Source organism: Salvelinus fontinalis, chromosome 14 (assembly GCF_029448725.1).
Source record: "Salvelinus fontinalis isolate EN_2023a chromosome 14, ASM2944872v1, whole genome shotgun sequence".
Taxonomy (NCBI): Eukaryota; Metazoa; Chordata; class Actinopteri; order Salmoniformes; family Salmonidae; genus Salvelinus; species Salvelinus fontinalis.
The window spans coordinates 40,968,778-40,990,707 of record NC_074678.1 but is presented as its reverse complement, the minus strand read 5'-3'; the positions used below and the strand labels follow the sequence as shown (position 1 = coordinate 40,990,707).

The window sequence follows — 21,930 nt, the reverse complement described above, 5'->3', positions numbered from 1 at the left end:
TGCATGTAGTTATTATAGCCTATAATTTACAGCAGTACTAGTAGGCTGGCAAACATTGAACGCTGGTAGGGAGGAAAAGACACTGTATGCTATATATATTTAACTGGAGCTTTCTAAGCGCACTGGGGAATTAGCTCAAATGGTAGAGCGCTCGCTTAGCATGCGAGAGGTAGCGGGATCGATGCCCGCATTCTCCAATACATTTTTATTGGCCCATATGTTTCAAGAAAGCAGGACATTTTAGAAAGGAGGACATAAATTATACTGTTACGATGGTGCTCCTTTTAACTATAAAAGCATTTTTGAGAATGAGAACGACATTTCTCGAGTCAGGTTCATGCCAAATTACATTATAGGAATTGCTTTTGATTGTCATGTAACATTTTATTTCTGGCAGGTGTCTGTAGGAGACAATATAGAGTCCAGTTTAAATAATCTGACCAGCATGGCCTCTGTCCTCTTCACACCTACTAATATTGATACAGACCCAGCAAAGTGTGAATTGCTATATTGCAGTGTTCAGCCCCTCTCTACCATCAAGGTAAAGGCAGACCGCAAGTCTCCTGGGGTCTCAGGCTGTACAGCTGAGATGGAGCTGTTGTGATAGGGGCCGAATTTGATTTAGGTCTGTCACAGAGTGCAAGCAGGCCGTTTGTTTTTCATTGCCATACATCAGCATGTAAAAGCTGCTGAGGGAGAATTAATTAGATTATCCTGTGTGTGAGTGTGCATGTCACTCAGATAAGAGGCCACTTAGTTACTGAAGAGACGGAGGTGAAGAGTGTGTTTACAGACCTTTTTTTATAACACATTATCACTGTGTTGAATATTAATGCTGCACACCCTCTCTGTAGCAAGGGAACCTCCATCTAATGTAACAGAAAGGGCGTCCATTATTGTTTGTGTTTTGAGAGAACATGGCTTTTTCTATACGGTTTCATGTTATCATCCACTATGAATGTATACAGTATATAAATATAATTACATTAATGTTTGGGAATGTTGACAGTGATAGATGTCCTTTGAATCTACAGCCAAATATCAAAATAGGTTATACATTTGATAGAGACAATATGAAGTAACTGCAAAACTTTTTGCCTTTGGTTTCAAGTTGAATGGGATATCAACTGTAATTCCTTCTCTGTTGTGTTGAGTGTTTGTGTGTCAAAATACAAATAGGCAATCCACCTGGGCTTCATTCGAGATCTTTTTATATCAGAAGAGCAATGGGCCACCTGCACAGAGAATAGCTAGAACAGAATGACATCACTTAGGGAGAGAAGAGAGGAAGGGGCAAACCTGGTTCCATAGATTTATAGCATTAGCCATGATGACAAGTAATTGGATAGTCAGATAGTCATGATAAAAATGATAAAGCACATACACATACAGATCTGGGATCAGGCTAGCGAGTAGAGCTAGCGTCATGAAGGCACTGCCACAGAGGAGAAATAAAATGACAAACAAACAGCCGTCTGGTATACCTAGCCTGAGAGAGTGACTTTCTTTCCAAAGGGCAGGCAGACACGACAATGATCTGTGTTCCACTAGGGTTGAGTGATGAGGACTCATGTTGAATGAAATGTACGTCCACAAAAACACACCCTGACTGGTGGGCCAATCAGCCCCTGCTGATGAAAAGTAGCAGCAGATGAATGAACACCACTCAGACGCTTGTTCTCACTGGGGGGGGGGGGGGGGTTGTTATTCCTCCCTTTCTTTCTCTCTCCCTGGTGCTTGAATTTGATCTTGTCCGACTTTGTTTGTCATACTGAAATGAAATGCATCTAAGGATGTCTTGACTGGAGTTAGTTATTTTGGAAGCATTTCTCAGTACCGGTACCTGGCTGCCACATTTGTTTCTAATGAAAAGGGGAAAATATTATTTGGTTGTCAACACCTCCGTGTTTGTATAAACTAAAGCAGGGCTCACCAACACTGTTCATGGACAATTCCCCTCCTGTAGGTTTTTGTTCCAACCCCAGTTGTAACTAACCTGATTCAGCTTGTCAACCAGCTAATTGATGCGCTTGATTAGGGTTGAAGCTCTCCAGGAACAGTGTTGGAGAGCCCTGAACTAAAGGCTGCAGGAAAAGTGGAGTCTGTGTCTCACTCTGACTCTGCAGTATAGTTCAATGGAGGGTCCTGGTCTAAGAGAACATGATGTCTTGTCTTGTATGATACACTTATCTACTTACTTGCTCCTCTGCTTCCCCTATGGGACTTGTTACATAAACTAATACAGAAACAAATTTATAGATTAGAAGTCAATTCTGTAAACTTATTTGAATATCTTTATTGGTAACTTTATTAGTATGTAAACTTTAATTGTGTTTCTTCTCGACTAGGGTGTCAGCATCAGGAACCCAGGGCATCCCCTCCATCCCAGGAAGTTTAGTGACGGTCAAGAAGAAGTTGGTGTTACTGGTGCAGCGCATGGCGATGAGTGAGGGGATCACAGCGTACAGCAGGTTGGCTGCCAGGACAGCCAGGAAGGCCTCGTCTGGGATCCGGAATGGGGCCACTGTACGTGGGTGGAGGGATGCCCCAATGTGGGCCCACTGACACTGTGGAGGAGAGAGGAAGGAGTAGGTAAAGTTTAGGGTTATTCCAAACAGGAGGGCAACTTGTACAGTATATTCACAGCTGACCGGTCATTTGATGTTCACGTTTTTAGGGTTACCGGTAGTTGTTTTTCCCCCCACAAAGGCCTTGACTGAATAGTTTTAAACCTAATATGTTGCTTCACTTTGAGCCTCTGCAACAGTCATTAGTATCTACAGCCAGCGAAGTGCAGTATAACAGCCGACCTCAGAGAGAAGACTCTGGTGCACTGCTCTGAGCAGAAGATGCAGCAATCCCAGCTCCGTTTCACAGGATTATTTTTATTAGAATAGCTGAATCTCTGAGGCAGGCTTTCCCTTGTGTTGGGAGGGATAGTAGGGGCTGCAGATAAGTCTATACAGGACTGGCCTTTGATCACTGTCTCTTGTTTGATGTTTGCCTCCATTAGTCCCGTATGGAAAGGAACTTGATTACAGGAAGCAGGCCTCTGCAGGATGGGGCTGATTGGTTATTATTGTGAACACGGACTCCATGAAGAGGTCTTATTAAGGTTGGCTATAATAAAATATTTCAATGAGAAGTAGCACTGGGAGCTATACTGTCACTAACTCCAAGTGTAATGTCTACAGTTTGAACTTTCAGGGCCCCAGTCACTGCAAAGTGATTCAACCTCTTCATCTGTTCAAGTCATCACTAGTATGACTAGTAATAGCAGTATGTAGAAGCTCTGTACGTAGAGCACATTACATTCTGGGAGCTGTAGTCTATGCTATTAACAAATAATAACAGAAATATGTCCCCCCATATCTTACCTGGGCAACGCCTCCAGCAACGAATACAGTCCAGTCAGGCATCCAGGTGCAGCCAGGCACTACGAGTCCGTAGATGAAGGCACCCAGCATAGGCAGCATGTAGAACAGGAAGTGCAACATCTAAAAAATGTAAATGTGTAACATCAAAGGATTACATCACAGTGGTGACTTCAGCCGACCCTCCCTAACACACAACTCTGACACTCCAATGGTCAATTAATACAGTACATCTTCATCCTCTCTAGGGCGCTGATACCTTACAGCAGTCCAAGTACTCACACAGAATACAGAAAACGCTGCTGCGTGCTGGCTGCGTAGACAACACACTCTCACGCATGCACGTACACAAACACACACATTTGAAGTGCTTTCACACTGCACACTCAGGTCCAAATTGTATTGTCCAGATACAGAGGTCATTACATCGACACTCACAAGCACTTGCAGAATATTTGGAGCATGAAAGTCAGGTAGCTGTTAAAGTAATGGCATCAAATTATGCCTTTGAACAGTGGCTTTTGTTCTAGAGCTGTGGTCCTGATGAATCCTAATGAATTGAGCCCAGAGGCTGAGAACCAATCACACGTTGCCCTTCAGTCCTTGGAGGAGTGTCTTTGTTTTCCGCGCCCCGGTCATCTGTATGCCGTGGTTTATCACCATCAATGATTAAAAAGGTCGGTCAGTGTAAGATCAGCGCAACACTCCACACACATACACACACACTCAACACACACATGACACTCAACACACGCACACTCAACACACACACCCGTACACACAGGGATTTACACACACATGCTACCTTGAGCACGCCAACATGCAAGCACACACACACACACACCCCTCCCACCCGGTGTGTTGCTGATGGAGGGGCTCAGGGGAAGGAGGATTATCTTATCAAGTTCTCAGCATGCAGTTCCCTGCCTGATCGATGCTTCACAATTGTGCCTGGACTGGAGCCACAACAAGGTCTTTGGATAACCTATTGACTCGGCTAAGAACCCTAACAAAACCAAATAAACATCCCCCAGCAGACGGAGAAAGCCCAGGCGTTGAGACCGGACCAGACACAACCACATTCTCTTGCCTAACAAATGAGAGAGAATGAACCAGCCTGGCCTCTCACCCCTCTCATTGTGGCATAATGATGAAAAATGGCTCTGTGATCTCTTCTGTGAGATACACAGCTAGAGAGGAGAGAGATAGGGCAGGCTTCAAGGCAGCTCCAAGTGATTTCTGAATGGAGTTGTTATTTAAAACAAAGTGGGTTAGAGACTATTAAGGAATGCCACTGGCACTGCAGAGAGGCATGCTCTGTCTCTTAAAGTACCCACCATAACCTTGGGGTAGCCCACCGGGTCCTTCAGATAGGGCTCGTACTGGCGGAGGTAGATGGTACAGGCCTCTAGAGGGGAGTCAAGAGCTACCTGAATGCACACATAGGAGGAAGGTTACAACATGATCATCTTCTTGACAAGAGCACTGTATAAACTACTTGTCTGTAGGATCAGTTATTGTAATTTATAAACTGGTGGTTCGAGCCCTGAATGCTGATTGGCTGACAGCCGTGGTATATCAGACCGTATACCCCGGGTAATACAAAACATGTATTTTTACTATGATTTTCATCAAGTACCTACTTGTTCACTTTCACGTCCCCCATGGACCAGACATGGTTTATTTAAGCAATAAGGCACAATGAGGTGTGGTATATGGCCAATATACCACGGCTAAGGGCAGTTCTTAGGCACGACGCATCGCGGAGGCACTGGATGAAAATCACAGTAAAAAACTATGCAAGTTAAATAAGTATGTGCATATTTCCACAAATCAGACCATCTTGAATGTTCTATTTGCCAGGGAAGTGTCAGATGAGAACACCCATATCACATGATTGAACCAGCGCAGCAGGTGTTGCACATAATCTATGCATCATAAACAAATCCTTGACTGCTGTACAAAGACAGCTAGCATGAGGGAATCAACTCAATATGCATTGACTCTTTTGGCTGTGCTAAAATTGGTGGGCTGAGCCAATCCCAATATAATAAGACTTTATGTCGGGTGTTTTATTTTATTTCCAATATTTTTGAGTTTTCATTTCTAAGCGTGTATTCAGGCCCTGCTGGCTCACCAAGCCCCTGAAGAGAGTGAAGGCCATGGCCCCCAGTAGCAGCAGCACCAGGAAAAGGTCTGTAGGGCGCCAGATGAGATTAAAACTCTGATCATAGTGGGCCTAGGAGACACCAACACCAGGGGAGGAGAAGCTTCATTAGACAGTTCAGATGCACTATAACATAGTAATAAATACACACTTCAGCAAGGATTTTGTAGTAATATATCATAACTAAGGCCCTATTTTTGAGTCCTAGTTTGTCTGGTCAGGTCACACGGTCAGGGAAAACTCCAGGCCCTACGCATTCCACCAGGCCAATCAGCTGTGCCCTGCTCCATCATACCCTGTATCCACCGAGGGTTGGCCCATTCTTGGGCTGGTTGAACAGCTTGATCGCACCCCATATTGGAAGCATTAGGAAGGGCATGTTGAGCCAGAAGGCGGGACGGATATCTGATCCAAATTTACCTGCCAGAGAGGGAAACATAGAGAGCATTTCATCCCCTAGAACTATGAGGAGGAACTGGGTACATCTGAAGTAGAGTAGAGCAGTCTAATCTTAACCGTGTTAAAGTTGACACATTTCCATGAGGTTTACATGAAAAATAGGTGAGGCCACATTACCATAACTTTGAGCCTATTTTCTTATTATAATAACCTTGTAATTAACTCCAATGATATTCTAAATAAATCCTCTTTAGGGCATCATTGAACAAATATACAACTAAAATTCAAAATGATGTGAACACAGCCACAGTTTAGTTTGATCCTCCAATACTTCCCTATGCTGTTTAAAACTCAGAGAACAGATGCTTTGAGCCTAGTTTAGCTTTGTTCTGTAAATTCTAAAGGAAAGCACATGTGTTACGTTGGCAGCCTACACTATGACACTGATTCTACAAGGCTGTACAGATGTACCGTTGATTAACCCTGCCATTGTGGGTTACAGGAGGGGGGAAGGAGAGACTCACCTACAACAATTCCTGTCACAAAGACACTCATGTTGGCAAACAACGATCCTGCCCAGAAGAGACCCAGGGTGCGGTAAGACTTGCTGAGAGACGGAAAGAAAATGGTCAAAAGATGTTGCTCCCATCACTAAAAAACTAGTGACACCGTGTATTATAAAGCATCAAATCAATGACCCAGCAGTGAGACGATGAGATGATGTGTGGACGTAAATGTGGTCACACTAGGATCTTGCTTGGGGCCGATTCTGAGGTACGAAGTCTCGGCTCTCCTGGTGAAGGGGACTTTAAGGTACAATACAATACAATTCTTGCTTCATTGGTCCAGTTATTGGTACAGGAATGAATGGAGTGTTTCAGAATCCTAGTATATGTGCAGTGTGTAGATCATCCTTGGAAGACCAAGGTGACACAGCGAACAACAAACACCTGTTCCATAAGCGCTGTATCATCATGAGGTACATGATGAAATGCACTATTCCATCCCAGTAGCACATCATGATGGCATAGGCTGTACCCAGATAGGGCTCTCCCTGCAACACACAAATACAACCGTTAACCTAAAACTGTTGAAACAACAGACAGATTCTAAAGTAAAAAAATACATATTATTAGCAAATCAAATTTTATTCGTCACATACACATGGTTAGCAGATGCTATTGTGAGCGTAGCGAAATGCTTATGCTTCTAGATCTGACAGTGCAGCAGTATCTAACCGGTAATATCTAACAATTTCACAAAAATCTAATACACAATCTAGTAAAGGAATGGGATAAGAATATATAAATATAAAATATATGGATGAGCAGTGACAGAGCGGCTAAGATGCAATAGATAGTAAAGAATAGATAGTGTAGTATACAGTATACAGTATATACATATGAGATAAGTAATGTGAGAGATGTAAACATTCTTATTGTGGCATTATTAAAGTGACTAGTGTTCCATTTGACCTAGCATGATGTTAAGTCATGAGATGGAGAATCTAGAGACTAACCGTTTTCTGGTAGAATTCCATAAACCCGGAAATAAAACCATCATGTTCCATAGCACTCACAAGGTCAATGACACAAGTGAAGGAAAACTCAGCAAACACTGTAAAGACAATGCAAACATTCAGTACTGTGGCAGACTGATATTGTGAAAGTGGACAATAATAAGCAGGAGGCAATACAGTACTATAGAATGCACGTCACAGGGGTTATTTCACGTAAGTGCCTCAATTACACAACAGAAAATTACTTGGATTAATGTGTGGCTGTTGTTCTGTTCAACTTTCTTTGGTGCGATTAGCATACACCGATTGTATTTTTGAGCATTTTTCAGCTCTGTAAGAAAGGCCCTCATTCAAATCGTTGCAGAATTCAGCTCAGTAGAAATCTGTAGCAGCTAGATTTCAAGCAGCTCTGCTGTAGGAACAATTATCATTATTCTCATTATGATAAAGAGAAATCTCTTTCCTCCAATCTTTATTACCCAATCTTACCCAATCTGCTTTGTCTGCCTCTTTGAAACTCTAATAAAACTGTCAGAACCCTATTACTGCCTATAAAGATGCATTGAACAAGACTGGATTTTTTCTCTGTGTTTAAAATATTTCCCTCCAACCAGTTGATTGATTTCCTGGGCTATGGAGGGTGATACTGCTATAGCTGTAGGCTGGGTGAGTGATACTGCTATAGCTGTAGGCTGGGTGAGTGATGATGCTATAGCTGTAGGCTGGGTGAGTGATACTGCTATAGCTGTAGGCTGGGTGAGTGATACTGCTATAGCTGTAGGCTGGGTGAGTGATGATGCTATAGCTGTAGGCTGGGTGAGTGATACTGCTATAGCTGTAGGCTGGGTGAGTGATACTGCTATAGCTGTAGGCTGGGTGAGTGATTCTGCTATAGCTGTAGGCTGGGTGAGTGATGATGCTATAGCTGTAGGCTGGATGAGTGATACTGCTATAGCTGTAGGCTGGGTGAGTGATACTGCTATAGCTGTAGGCTGGGTGAGTGATACTGCTATAGCTGTAGGCTGGGTGAGTGATACTGCTATAGCTGTAGGCTGGGTGAGTGATACTGCTATAGCTGTAGGCTGGGTGAGTGATACTGCTATAGCTGTAGACTGGGTGAGTGATACTGCCATAGCTGTAGGCTGGGTGAGTGATACTGCTATAGCTGTAGGCTGGGTGAGTGATATGGCTATAGCTGTAGGCTGGGTGAGTGATACTGCTATAGCTGTAGGCTGGGTGAGTGATACTCCTATAGCTGTAGGCTGGGTGAGTGATACTGCTATAGCTGTAGACTGGGTGAGGGATACTGCTATAGCTGTAGGCTGGGTGAGTGATACTGCTATAGCTGTAGGCTGGGTGAGTGATAATGCTATAGCTGTAGGCTGGGTGAGTGATACTGCTATAGCTGTAGGCTGGGTGAAGGGAGATTTATATTGGGAGCTGTGGGTTGAGTTTTCCTCGGGTTAAGAGCAGAGCGGCGCTGAGAGGGCACTTCTCATCTCTCCAAGTCAGAGCCTGGCTGGAACCCCATATGGGTCTGGGAAACACATAATGAGTGGCAGGGGATCAAGAGGACTGGAGATGAACTGGGCTTCTGTCCTTGCCTAAGTGCTTGGTAATGTGAAGCCAATACACATAGTGGTTCTCCACCTCAATATCCACACTCTTTAGGAACTGCCCACAGTCAGCCAGTAGCCATTGCTACCATTTTTTTGTTGATTTCACATTGAATTCATGTTATATGACAACCAAAAGTAAACCAAAATTAGACGTTGAAATGACAAAGCATGGTGGTTGCTGCATCATGGTATGAGTATGGTGGTGGTGGTGGCTGCATCATGGTATGAGTATGGTGGTGATGGTGGCAGCATCATGGTATGAGTATGGTGGTGGTGGTGGTGGCTGCATCATGGTATGAGTATTTTATTTAACCTTTATTTCATCAGGAAGTCATACTGACACCAAGGTCTCTTTTCCAAATAAGCCCTGATTTACAGAAATTACAGAAAATACACACATCAAAATAAAAATAAGAAAAACACAGTCAAAAAACAACACATTCATCAGTAATAATATCCTCAAGGTATGCTTGACATCAGGAAAGACTGGGGAGCTTTTCCAGGATAAAAATAAACTGGATAGAGCTAAGCACAGGCAAAATCCTAAAGGAAAACCTGTTTCAGTCGGCTTTACACCAGACACTGGGAGAGGAATTCACCTTTCAGCAGGACAATAACCTTCAACACAAGGCCAAATCTACACTAAATTTACGTACCAAGAAGACAGTGAGTGTTCCTGAATGGCCAAGTTACAGTTTTGACTTACATCTGCTTGAAAATCTATTGCAAGACTTGATAATTGCTGTTTAGCTACGGTTAACAACACCTCAACAGAGCTTGAACAATTTTGAAAAGAATAATGGACAAATACTGCACTTAGAGACTTACCCAGAAGGACTCACAGCTGTAATCGCTGCCAAAGGTGATTCTAACATGTATCAGGGAGATTAATACTTATCTGATCAAGGTATATTAGGGTTTTATTTTTCACTAATCTTGATATAAAAAATAATAATAATAATATTCCACGTGAACAAAAAAATGACAATAAATCAATTCTAATCCCACTTTGTAACACAATAAAATTAGAAGAAATCCAAGGTGGTGAATATTTGATACCCAGTGTGTATAGAGTTCTGTGAACTCATGTTTTCTTGAAATGGAATAGGGTGCCCAATCCATGTATTAACTTTAATACAAGGCTTGGCTGTCCCGTACATCATCAAATGTCCTTGTAACGGCACCTGTGTGTAACGGCTCAGACAGCCATCCTGCATCCCTCACTATCTCCCTGACGTTGCTGTTGCTGTCTCCTGATAAACACACCGATAGAGACACACACACTCTGTCTGTCTCCAGGTACCTGTGGCCTTCTAATCCTCTGGAGGGTCTGGTTTATCTAAGCCGTCTAACAGGTAAGATAGGAGGATTATCCTTCTCTATCACAGCAGGAAGCCATTCTCAGCTCTGGGCTGTTTCTCCTTCCTCAGAATCCCCTGATGAGGCACAACGTCATGGCATAGCCACAGGGCATCTGGGAGATAGGCTCATTCCTAACCACCTGTGTGTAAGCCTATGGCAGGATATATGTGACTATTAACTATCAAAAATAAAGAGAGTCGCACACTCCATATATATTACCTCCCAGTAATTTATTGGGTATTTACCAACAATTCGGTATCACTGTGCCTTCTTCAGTGTCATAAATACTTGAACCAGATTATGTGGACAAACAGTGCAATTAATGCAACCAATGACAATAGTGAGGTGTGTGTCATAATGATTAAGTTAATTAGAATGAATTTGGTTAAATGTAAAAAAAACAAAAAAACAATAGTGTATGGCATATTAAATATAATAGGCTATTGTTAACATTTGGAAACATAATTGAATATTGTACATAATATTAGCATCAACATATATTATTGTTTCATTAAATTTCACATATTTAATTGTTTCGTATTTAATTTCATATTTGTTATATGTAATCTTTTGGTTCAACCTTAATGCATAGTAAGCATAATCAACAGGGGGAACATATTAGGTGTACGATAATAAGCTGTAGAAAGAATATATCAATTTATACAACTTGTTCATAAAACAAAGAATTGTTCATAAGAAGGGCCTGAGATCAAAGTCAATATTCAGACCACTAGGGGTCAATGTTCTTAGATAGGATATCCAGTAAGCCTCCCTTTATAGGCTTTTCCACATGAACAGGTGATGAGATAGATTACTCCCTTGGTCTTGCATGAGATGATACCCCTAACAGGGATTTTTCGATCTGTATGTGGGTGTCTGAAGAAGGATGTTTTTATAGTGCTATTTCACTGTGCACATGAACCACATTTGTAGTTCCCATTTGGAATGGGTGTCTAGAGTGTCTGAGTGGGCTCAGGGGGCAGGTCAGATCTCACCAAGCTATCTCCAATATTGCCACCACGCTTATAGACCACCAGTGGGGGTTCCTTGAAGAGGTGTGCAATTTTTTTGTCTGACTGCAGAAAATGCCAGTGCTTTTTCAGGATTGCTTTCATTTTCTCTCCGAACCCGTGGTGTACTTAGTGCAAAAGATGGTTGCGTTGTTTTTCTTCTTTGGTTGAGTTTTTAGTAATTCCTCTCTTGGTTTTTGAGAGATTGTCATCATTGCAGCATCAAGAGATTTGTCCTTGTAGCCTCTCATTTTGAATTTCTGTCATTCTTTTATCATTGCTGTGAAAATCTGTCTGGTGGCCACAGATCCGTTTAACTCTGCATAGCTGGCTATATGATAGACCATTCTTGTGGGGAAGGGGATGCATACTATCCGCACATAGCAAGGTATTGCAAAATGTGGGCGGCTTTGTGGATAAGTCTGTGTGTAATGCATCATTCTCTTTGATGATCCATAAGTCCAGGTAGTTTCTTTTTCTCTCATCAGTCTGCATGGTGAATTTAAGGTATTCATAGCTCTCCTTTAGCAGAGTTTGGAATGAATTTGGTTTCTGCTGACTTCCTTCCCAGAGCACAAAGACATCATCTATGTATCTCTTCCATAGGAGGATTTTAGAAAGTAGGGGGTGTGTCTCTGTTTTGTAAAGGACTGCTTCCTCAAATAGTCCCACATACAGGTTTGCATAGTTGGGGGGAAAGGGGGAGTCCGTGGCTACACCCCCCGAATTTGAAGGAAAAAGTCTGACTCAAAGACGAAGTAGTTATTGGATAATACCAGTTCAGTATGTTGTAAGATGCAATCATTTGATGGAGCAAGGGTAGAGTCTCTCCGCCGAAGGAAGTGTTGCAACGCGTACAAGCCTCCAGTGAGTGGGACGTTTGTGTACAAGCTCTCCACATCAAACGTGGCCAGCAGGGTACCTGTTACAGGGTGTAACAGGTGGTTAGGAATGAACCTATTGCAGGATATAGGTGACTGACATGACATCCCTTATAATGCCAGCCCGGAAGCTAATGTATCAATCTCAAGTCAAATCAAATTTTATTCGTCACATGCGCCGAATACAACAGGTGTAGACCTTACAGTGAAATGCTTACTTACAAGCCCTTAACCAACGATGCAGTTAAGAAAATACCCCAAAAATCTAAAAGTAAGAAAAGTAAGAGATAAGAAAAACAAACAATTAAAGAGCAGCAGTAAATAACAATAGCGGTTATATACAGGGGGTACCGGTACAGAGTCAATGTGTCAATGTGCGGGGGCACCGGTGTCGAGGTATTGAGACAATTGTGTACATGCAGGTAGGGTTGTCAAAGTGGCTATGCATAGATAATAACAGAGAGTTGCAGCAGTGCAAATAGTCTGGGTAGCCATTTGATTAGCTGTTCAGAAGTCTTATGGCTTGGGGGTAGAAGCTGTTTAGAAGCCTTTTGGACCTAGACTTGGCGCTCCGGTACCGCTTGCCGTGCGGTAGCAGAGAAAACAGTCTATGACTAGGGTGGCTGGAATCTTGGATGATTTTTAGGGCCTTCCTCTGACACTGCCTGGTATAGAGGTCCTGGATGGCAGGAAGCTTGGCCCAGTGATGTACTGGACTGTACGCACTACCCTCTGTAGTGCCTTGCGGTCGGAGGCCGAGCAGTTGCCATACCAGGCAGTGATGCAACCCGTCAGGATGCTCTCAATGGTGCAGCTGTAAAACTCTTTTGAGGATCTGAGGACCCATGCCAAATCTTTTCAGTCTCCTGAGGGCGAATAGGTTTTGTCGTGCCCTCTTCACGACTGTCTTTGTGTGTTTGGACCATGTTAGGTTGTTGTTGATGTGGACGCCAAGGAACTTGAAGCTCTCAACCTGCTCCACTACAGCCCTGTCAATGAGAATGGGGGCGTGCTCGGTCCTCTTTTTACTGTAGTCCACAATCATCTCCTTAGTCTTGATCACGTTGAGGGAGAGGTTGTTGTCCTTGCACCACATGGTCAGGTCTCTGACCTCCTCCCTATAGGCTGTCTCATCCTTGTCATGATCAGGCCTACCACTGTTGTGTAGGAATACCTAGGATAAAGCAAGGAATACCTAGGATAAAGCAATCCTTCTGCCCCCCCCCCCCCCCCCCCCCCCCTTAAAAGATCTAGATGCACTATTGTAAAGTGGCTGTTCCACTGGATGTCATAAGGTGAATGCACCAATTTGTAAGTCGCTCTGGATAAGAGCGTCTGCTAAATGACTTAAATGTAAATGTTGTGTCATCAGCAAACTTAATGATGGTGTTGGAGTTGTGCCTGGCCGTGCAGTCATGAGTGAACAGGGAGTACAGGAGGAGACTGAGCATGCACCCCTGAGGGGCCCCCGTGTTGAGGATCAGCGTGGCGGATGTATTGTTACCTACCCTTACCACCTGGGGGCGGCCCATCAGGAAGTCTTGGATCCAGTTGCAGAGGTAGCTGTTTAGTCCCAGGGTCCTTAGCTTAGTGATGAGCTTTGAGGGCACTATGGCGTTGAACGCTGAGCTGTAGTCAATGAATAGCATTCTTACATAGGTGTTCCTTTTGTCCAGGTGGGAAAGGACAGTGTGGAGTGCAATAGAGACTGCATCATCTGTGGATCTGTTGGTGCAGAATGCCAATTGGAGTGGGTCTAGGGCAGTGGTCACCAACCGGTCGATCGCAATCGACTTGTCGATCTCCAAGGCATTTCTAGTTGATCACCAAACATTTCTGTCAAAAACACAACGATAACGCCTTGTGTTTCTATTTTTTTTTTAAATTAGTCTCGGGCTGTTGGTGGTAGCTGCAGCCAATTCAGCTGCCCAGGCAAACTGTTGCCATTTCATGTGTCTGAAGGTACAAACTCTGCCTTCCCGGTGGGCCTGGAGAGAAAATCAAGTGCACTATGCTACCGCTGGCCAATCAGATTGCTCAGATGACCGAGTCTGCAGTAACGTAGCAGGCAAGAAAGAAAGCTGCGGCAAAATTGATATTGAGATTTCAAAACGTTTAAAACCATGACTAGAGAGAGACTGTCAACGAATATAACAAATAGCTGCTGTTTTTGTGAGTGAGTTCATGTTTAAGTTCTTACTCAGCACTGTCAACACTTTTATAAGCCATAAAATGCGCGTTCCTCCTATTTCCACTCAGCGCTACAACAGCAATAATGAATGAGTAGGAAAGTGTATCTATAGGCTTGCGTTGTTATTATTAGCGGCATAGGTAATTTTTAATATCAAGGAATATTTCACATTCTCTGTAGATAGGAGTAACATGAATTTGTACATGAGGCAGAAATAATGCGGTGCGACTCGTTTCGCCATCAGCTGGAAGATGGTGTCCCTTTTTGGTCAGTGTCAGTGGAGGAATGTTGAGAGACGGACCCGCAGTCTGCTTCTCTCTCCCTCCGCTGAGACTGACCATCAGATGCAGGCACCATCAGCCAAGTAAAATAAATAGCTAATGATTTAAATGTATGCTCACTCAGCTGTGATCATACAGTGTGTTAAATCTGTGAATGTATTGTAATGTTTTAAAATTGTATAAATTGCCTTAATTTTGCCTGACCCCAGGAAGAGTTAATGGGGAACCATAATAAATACAAATATAACCAACCTCAATTTTTGAAATATATATTTTTTTAAATGTTCCGAACAACAATGCATTGGCAGGTAAATTCATGCAAAGCCAGTATGCGGTGATAATGTATTGGGCCTATAGCTTACTACACAAACTTCATTGCTACAGTACTGTTTTTAATTTGTTAATGTTGCATAGGCTTACACTTTTTAAGTCATGTTAATAAAAATCAGAGTGGTAGATCTCGGCATGCATTTTGACTCAGAAAGTGATCTTGACTCAGAAAAGGTTGTTGACCACTGGTCTAGGGCTTCTGGGATAATGATGTTGATATGAGCCATGACCAGCCTTTCAAAGCATTGCATGGCTACAGACGTGAGTGCTACAGGTCGGTAGTCATTTAGGCAGGTTAGCTTAGTGCTCTTGGGTACAGAGACTATGGTGGTCTGCTTGAAACATGTTGGTATTACAAACTCCGACAGAGAGAGGTTGAAAATGTCAGTGAAGACACTTGCCAGTTGGTCAGCGCATGCTCGGAGTACACTTCCTGGTAAGCCGTCGGGCCCAGCGGCCTTGTGAATGTTGACATTTTTAAAGGGCTTACTTTCGTCGGCTGCAGAGAGCATGATCACACAGTCATCCAGAACAGTTGGTGCTCTCATGCATGTTTCAGTGCCATTTGCCTCGAAGCGAGTGTAACAGTATAACTTTACGTCGTCCCCTCGCCCCGACACGGGCGCGAACCAGGGAACCTCTGCACACATCAACAACGGTCGCCCACGAAGCATCGTTACCCATCGCTCCACAAAGGCCGCGGCCCTTGCTGAGCAAGGGGAAACCCTACTTAAAGTCTCAGAGCAAGTGACGTAACTGATTGAAATGCTACTAGCGCGTACCCGCTAACTAGCTAGCCATTTCACATCCGTTACACTCACCCCCCTTTCAACCTCCTCCTTTTCCGCAGCAACCAGTGATCCGGGTCAACAGCATCAATGTAACAGTATAACTTTACGTCGTCCCCTCGCCCCGACACGGGCGCGAACCAGGGAACCTCTGCACACATCAACAACTGACACCCACGAAGCGTCGTTACCCATCGCTCCACTAAAGCCGCGGCTCTTGCAGAGCAAGGGGAAACACTACTTAAAGTCTCAGAGCAAGTGACGTAACTGATTGAAATGCTACTAGCGCGTACCCGCTAACTAGCTAGCCATTTCACATCCGTTACACAAGCATAGATGTAGTTTAGCTCGTCTGGTAGCCTCATGTCACTTGGCAGCTCTCGGCTGTGCTTCCCTTTGTAGTCTGTAATAGCTTGCAAGCCATGCCACATCCGACGAGCGTCGGAGCCGGTGTAGTACGATTCCATCTTAGTCCTGTATTGACGCTTTGCCTGTTTGATGGTTCGTCAGAGGGCATAGCGGGATTTCTTATAAGCTTCCGGGTTAGAGTCCTGCTCCTTGAAAGCGGCAGCTCTACTCTTTAGCTCAGTGCGAATGTTGCCTGTAATCCTTGGCCTCTGTTTGGGGTATGTACATACAGTCACTATGGGGACGACGTCCTTGATGCAGTTATTGATAAAGCCAGTGACTGATGTGGTGTACTCCTCAATGCCATCAGAAGAGTCCCGGAACATATTCCAGTCTGTGCTAGCAAAACAGTCCTGTAGCTTAGCATCTGCTTCAACTGACTACTTTTTTATAGAGACCGAGTCACTGGTGCTTTCTGCTATATATATATGTATATGTGTGTGTGTGTGTGTGTGTGTGTGTATGTATATACATATATATTTGTTGTTTTTGGTCTTCTTATTTGGTAATGATGCATCAACATTACTGCCCTGCATCCCATATGGGACAGTCATCCACGATCAGTACATTCAGTAAGTAGTAAGCTATCTATTGTGTGTATGCACGGCATGTAAGTTCACATGCCCTTAGGCTCATGTTCCAGGTCTTTCCAGCTCTCCTACAACTGTGGTGTTGTAAGAACAAGCCTAACAAGTCTGTCAGTCTGGGTTTCAGCTTTACGCTGATCCTGATCAGTATAAGCAGCTTTGTGTATAAATGAATGAAACAATGAAAACAATTCACGACGATAAGAACATTCTGGAAGTCTGTTCAATGGGGTTGGCCTTATGTATGTAGTGGCCATTCATGCTCTTTCTTAACTATGTAACACAGAGGGGATCTGTTTAAAGGTATTGGTGCTTTGTTATGGAAATAAAATCATCAATGTTAAACTAGTTTTCACCCAAATAAAACTGCTAATTTCCCTTTGATCTGCTATCATCTTGAAAGAATGATTAATACCATACCATAGAAAAGGGTGTCTTTGGGCGGGTTGCGTCGGGTGATAAGGAAATAGAAGAACCACACCACCACCAACACTGCAATACCAATCTGCAGTATCACAACAGGCCTGCAGGTAAGAAATTACAACACACTTTTAGCTAGCGGACAAATCATGATATTTTTCAAATTCATAGTGCAAAGTCTTAACTTACCTGCACTATACTTTTTAAAGAGCAATCTCCTCCGCTGTTCTGCCTCATTCTCTTTTCTAATTAGTTTCCATCTAAGTTGGTGACTCTGCTCTGCAGTGCTAAATTAGTGAGCAGTGATGAATGGGCAGACAGAGGGAGCGATAATTATGCCAACAACCGGAGCACCAGGAGAAATGATGCAGAGATGGGAGACCACATGATAGATAGAGGATACACACAGACAGACAGACATATGGGGCTCACGGAGGGAAGGAGACTGGGGGAATTGCTGCACGCTCTGTTTGGGTTCTAATCACGCTAAAGCCTTGGAGATAGGAGAACAGCAGGATGCTAGCTGCCTATGACAATTAGAGAATATGTGTTAATGTCAACTGCTACATGGGGCCGCATTGGACTGATAGTGTCAAAGTTTGCAACATTCAGTGAGGACAAACGGCTTGCTTGATCTCTAGCCATTAGTAGCCCACATCACAAGGTCTATTTCAACTGTTGTGTTGACCCAAGCTGTGAGGTCAACTGCTAAAGCCTGCTTTGATGCTTCAGACTCTGGGTCTTGTTTCAACAGAGCTACTTTGACTTGCTGATCCCTAACACCATGGGGATGGCAGATCACTAGTACAAGAAGCATGTTTCATGTAGATCTCCAATGGTTTCCCAGCAACAACAGAGGTCATCACCACAATGACCCAATCAATCATGGTCTTAGCTGTAGGAGGCAAAAGGATGGGGCATGTAAGATCACCACTCATCACCATGATTGGCAGTCAGAGTTAACAGGTACTGTGTTCAGAAAAGATGAATGTGCTATGGGGCATCTCCATGTAAACAAAATGACTTCCATCTCAAATGTACAATGTGTACACGGAAGCCAAACAAATGCTGTGAAGCCAAAGGGAAGCTTCCTGGCTGCATCTCAATGCACCAGCGCTGGAAGATTTATGCACACAATACTGTTTGTTTGCAAAGTGGAAGAACACATGTCAGCAGCAATTTATCAAACTCCTCTCACGGCATGTAGGCCTATTGATTGCCAAAGTCCACATTGAACGAGTTGTAGAGATATCCGCTACGGAGGGGTATGGCAGTCTGCTTGAAATTAGAAATGTCCGCTGAGGAATGGAAGAATTGCTCGGGAGGAGTGGTGCAGACAGTCACCACTATCCTTCTGGAACTTTAATGTAATTAGGCCTGCTGTGGCAGCCTGCTTAACTAAACACTGGAGAGAGCATATCTTAACCCAATTGTCTGACAACACAGGTAGACTGGGGATTGACAAAATGTAGAAAATAGGGAAAATATATGTTTCATCATCCAGAGAGGTTAGAGAAAGTCATTGTTTCAGATGTCAAAGACATGTCCTTACATGTTCTATCTGATTTCACAAACCTTTTTTGACTTCCCCTTTAACTAATTATTTTTCACCCATCACCATATAATCTGAATGTAATCATTACATGGGTTTTACACATGCCAGTGTATTACTTGTTCTACATGACTAAAGATTTGTCAAGGATTTATGGGTCAGAAATCTATGCGTAAAACTCAACAATGTCAGTGGGGCCTATTCATATGAGCGGCTAGTGCCCTCAAGCGGTAACAAAGAGTATTGAGCATACTTGCACCACTCAACTGGATCTTTGAATATGTAGCCTAAATTCGAATGCATTACTTCTCAATCATCCAAAGACTCTACTGGCCTAGACGGCAAAATATTCTGTCATAGTTTCACATACACTACAACTTGCAAAATATGACTTTACTTAATATAACATTTTTATTTAGTTTCCAAAACACATTTGGTAAGACTGACCTTTGATTCAAATCTCATGAGCTATTTTAATTTTGTTCATAAATGAACCAAAACAATGTTTAAAGCTATTGATTAATTGAAGTCTACTAGCCTAAAAATGTTTTTTGTATAACTGTATGAACACATTTAAATGACCCAATTCTATAGGTAGACAATAGGACATGACATAATTGACTTACTCTTGGAAGTCTGGAGTGGTGTTCATGCAGTGAAGGACTACAAGGGCCATCAGAGAGAACAAGAAAACTAATCTCTCCATCTCTTCAACTGCAGATGAAACAGCCAAAGGGTCCCTGGAGAATCACTAGCACCGACCACTGTAAAGAAAAACAAAAGTGGAATACAACTGCCATTTGACCAATTATCTGCTATGATCTAATAACTACCTGTGTCATGAGAAAAATCACATGAATAATTGAACCATTTGCCAAAAACTTATCCACGCAATACTTTAAAAGTTTTCACAAAATAGACAATCTCAATACAAATGTTATCAATCAATTCTTACCGACTGGCCACTGTTTTGGCCTGTGGATTGTTGAAATTATGGTTGGCCTCGGGCAGACACAGCATATTTACAGGGAAATAATGAACTAGGAGCTTTTGGGGCAAGTTATGCAATTCGGGTTCGTCAGAGATTTATATAAATCGCATTAGATGGGGTAATTCACGTGCCTCTTAACTCACATTCATGTGTGTTAAGCCATGTGTGGTTAAGTCACATTCGTGTGTTAAGCAAATGTGTGGGTTTATGGTTTATACATTGTACTAGGTCTACTACATTAGGCCTACTCTCTATTTAGTTTGAACTCATTTGAGATGAACACATTAAAATCCTTTCCTGCAGTCAAATGACCAAATTGCCATCTATTTTTCATAATTAATCCCCCCCCAAAAATGACTCAAAAAAGCAGGTTTCTATGTCAAACTGTTTTGTTATATTTCAGTCTTCTGTGATGCATATAAAGTTTAATATTGAGATCCAAACTCAAAATGTAATACATTTCAACTCTATTTCTGACATGGTACAGGTGTCTTCTTTTTTTAAAGACCGTAACCATGTGTGTGAAGGTGTATACTTTTGTGTCAAAGTAGATTTGTTTAAGACTACCAAGAAACACTCTGTGTGACCCTGATTTAGCCCACTGCAGTAATTAATTAAACCACATTCAAATTATGTGTTTTTTGTAACAAGAATTTGCATATGTTAAATAAATGATTGACTGTGCCACTGCCAATTATCAATTGCTTGCCTAACACACCTAATTGGGCATTGTATGTCCTTTTGCTTTTCTTCCAGCAGAGTGCGCCAAATTCAAAATTATAGTATTATTACACCAAGCTGGAATTTTCAGAGTAGTTTATGGGCAATGCTAAAATAAAGCAAGGCAGGTAATGTGTGGGCACGACTAATAACAAACTAATCCAATATGGTAATAAGGAAATCACAGCAGCAAGGGAACTTTGGCAGCTGTGAACAAGAAGAAGCAAATAAACACACACAATAAATCTACACGGAAATGAGGAGAGCTCAAAGAGATAGATAGAGGACTCATCTTTGTATATTTTTGCCATCATAGCATCTGTGACAACATGGGCAGTGCCATTGAGGCAATCTCCATTTTGAAGTATTTCATTTTTTTCTTCACAATTGTGTGATCCCTGTTGAACATGACTCCAACAGGGTCACCAGGAGGGATCAGCCAATAAAATTGGAAGTACCAACCAGTTGACTACATTAAAATAGTGGAAGCCCTCAATGGCGCTGCCCATACTAATAAGGCCTTTTGGCTAGTAGAGGCCGCTATCATTCTCTATGGTAGAGCATAGCAATGAAATTTGGATTGTGATCTTCAGGAAATGTCATTGAACGTGGAAAAAGGTCTCTATGACTACTCAATAACTATTCACTCGAGATGGAGACATGCATTGCTAATCTCTAAAAACACTATTCCCAGAAGTGAGCCAGATCAAATTTGATTCACAAAATGCCCCTGTTCCATCCTGTTGTTATCAGTTTGGGATGATCATTTGTTTTGTTTGTAAAATACTTACTGGCACCTCCTTTATGTCCCACTCCAGGGACACATTATTTGAATTGCTGAGGCAAATACAAACCTAAGAGGTGATACACTTCTGTGCAGACAAAGCAATGCACCACCTTGTCTGTCCCTTTTTGTCTGAATGAACCTCACCCTGTGCTTCATAACGCCCCCTTTGTTGGAAAAGGGGACTGTTGTACCAGGAAGTCAGTGGCTGTGTTTACTGGAAACAATTTAACCTCTTCTAGTTGCATCATTTAATAACTCAGCAGGGAAGGATGGATGCCAAAATGACAGCAATCAGCAATCTATACACACCAAAATACGCTTATTAGATGACCTCAATGTTTATTATTACTGTGGGATAATCATGATGCATTAAAGGTCCAATGCAGCCGTTTTTACCTCAATAACAAATCATTTCTGGGTAGCAATTAAGTACCTTACTTTGATAATTTTCAATGAAAATTGTCAAAAATAAACAAAAATATCTTCTTAGCAAAGAGCAATTTCACAAGCAAGAATTTTGCTATCTCTCTGGGAGTGGGGAAGG

The 21,930-nt window shown here is 42.6% G+C and overlaps 1 protein-coding gene and 1 non-coding gene across 2 annotated transcripts; one reads left to right on the top strand and one right to left on the bottom strand.

Moving 5' to 3' along the window:
* The first annotated feature begins 124 nt into the window (after window positions 1-124).
* Window positions 125-197, top strand: trnaa-agc (transfer RNA alanine (anticodon AGC)). Its single transcript has one exon. It is a non-coding gene; the product is annotated as a tRNA-Ala (tRNA).
* A 2,110-nt stretch (window positions 198-2,307) lies between these two features.
* On the bottom strand, window positions 2,308-20,421 carry tm6sf2b (transmembrane 6 superfamily member 2b). Its single transcript, XM_055943642.1, has 10 exons — window positions 19,515-20,421; window positions 17,337-17,440; window positions 7,460-7,557; window positions 6,891-6,994; window positions 6,465-6,547; window positions 5,837-5,961; window positions 5,512-5,613; window positions 4,712-4,804; window positions 3,378-3,497; window positions 2,308-2,567 (listed from the first exon to the last, which is right to left on the bottom strand). Exons 1-10 carry the CDS (start codon window positions 19,592-19,594, stop codon window positions 2,325-2,327), a joined length of 1,152 nt encoding a protein of 383 aa, XP_055799617.1. The 5' UTR covers window positions 19,595-20,421; the 3' UTR covers window positions 2,308-2,324.
* Window positions 20,422-21,930: the final 1,509 nt, after the last annotated feature.

What these genes read in the sequence shown, in the direction of transcription:
- tm6sf2b (XM_055943642.1), bottom strand. Translation starts at nt 19,594, where the DNA reads ATGGAGAGATTAGTTTTCTTGTTCTCTCTGATGGCCCTTGTAGTCCTT. An exon ending in ACCACTCCAGACTTCCAAGA is followed by an intron (nt 17,441 to 19,514) that starts GTAAGTCAATTA and finishes TCTTACCTGCAG; the next exon opens with GCCTGTTGTGATACTGCAGA. An exon ending in ATACAGCGCTTATGGAACAG is followed by an intron (nt 6,548 to 6,890) that starts GTGTTTGTTGTT and finishes TCCGTCTCTCAG; the next exon opens with CAAGTCTTACCGCACCCTGG.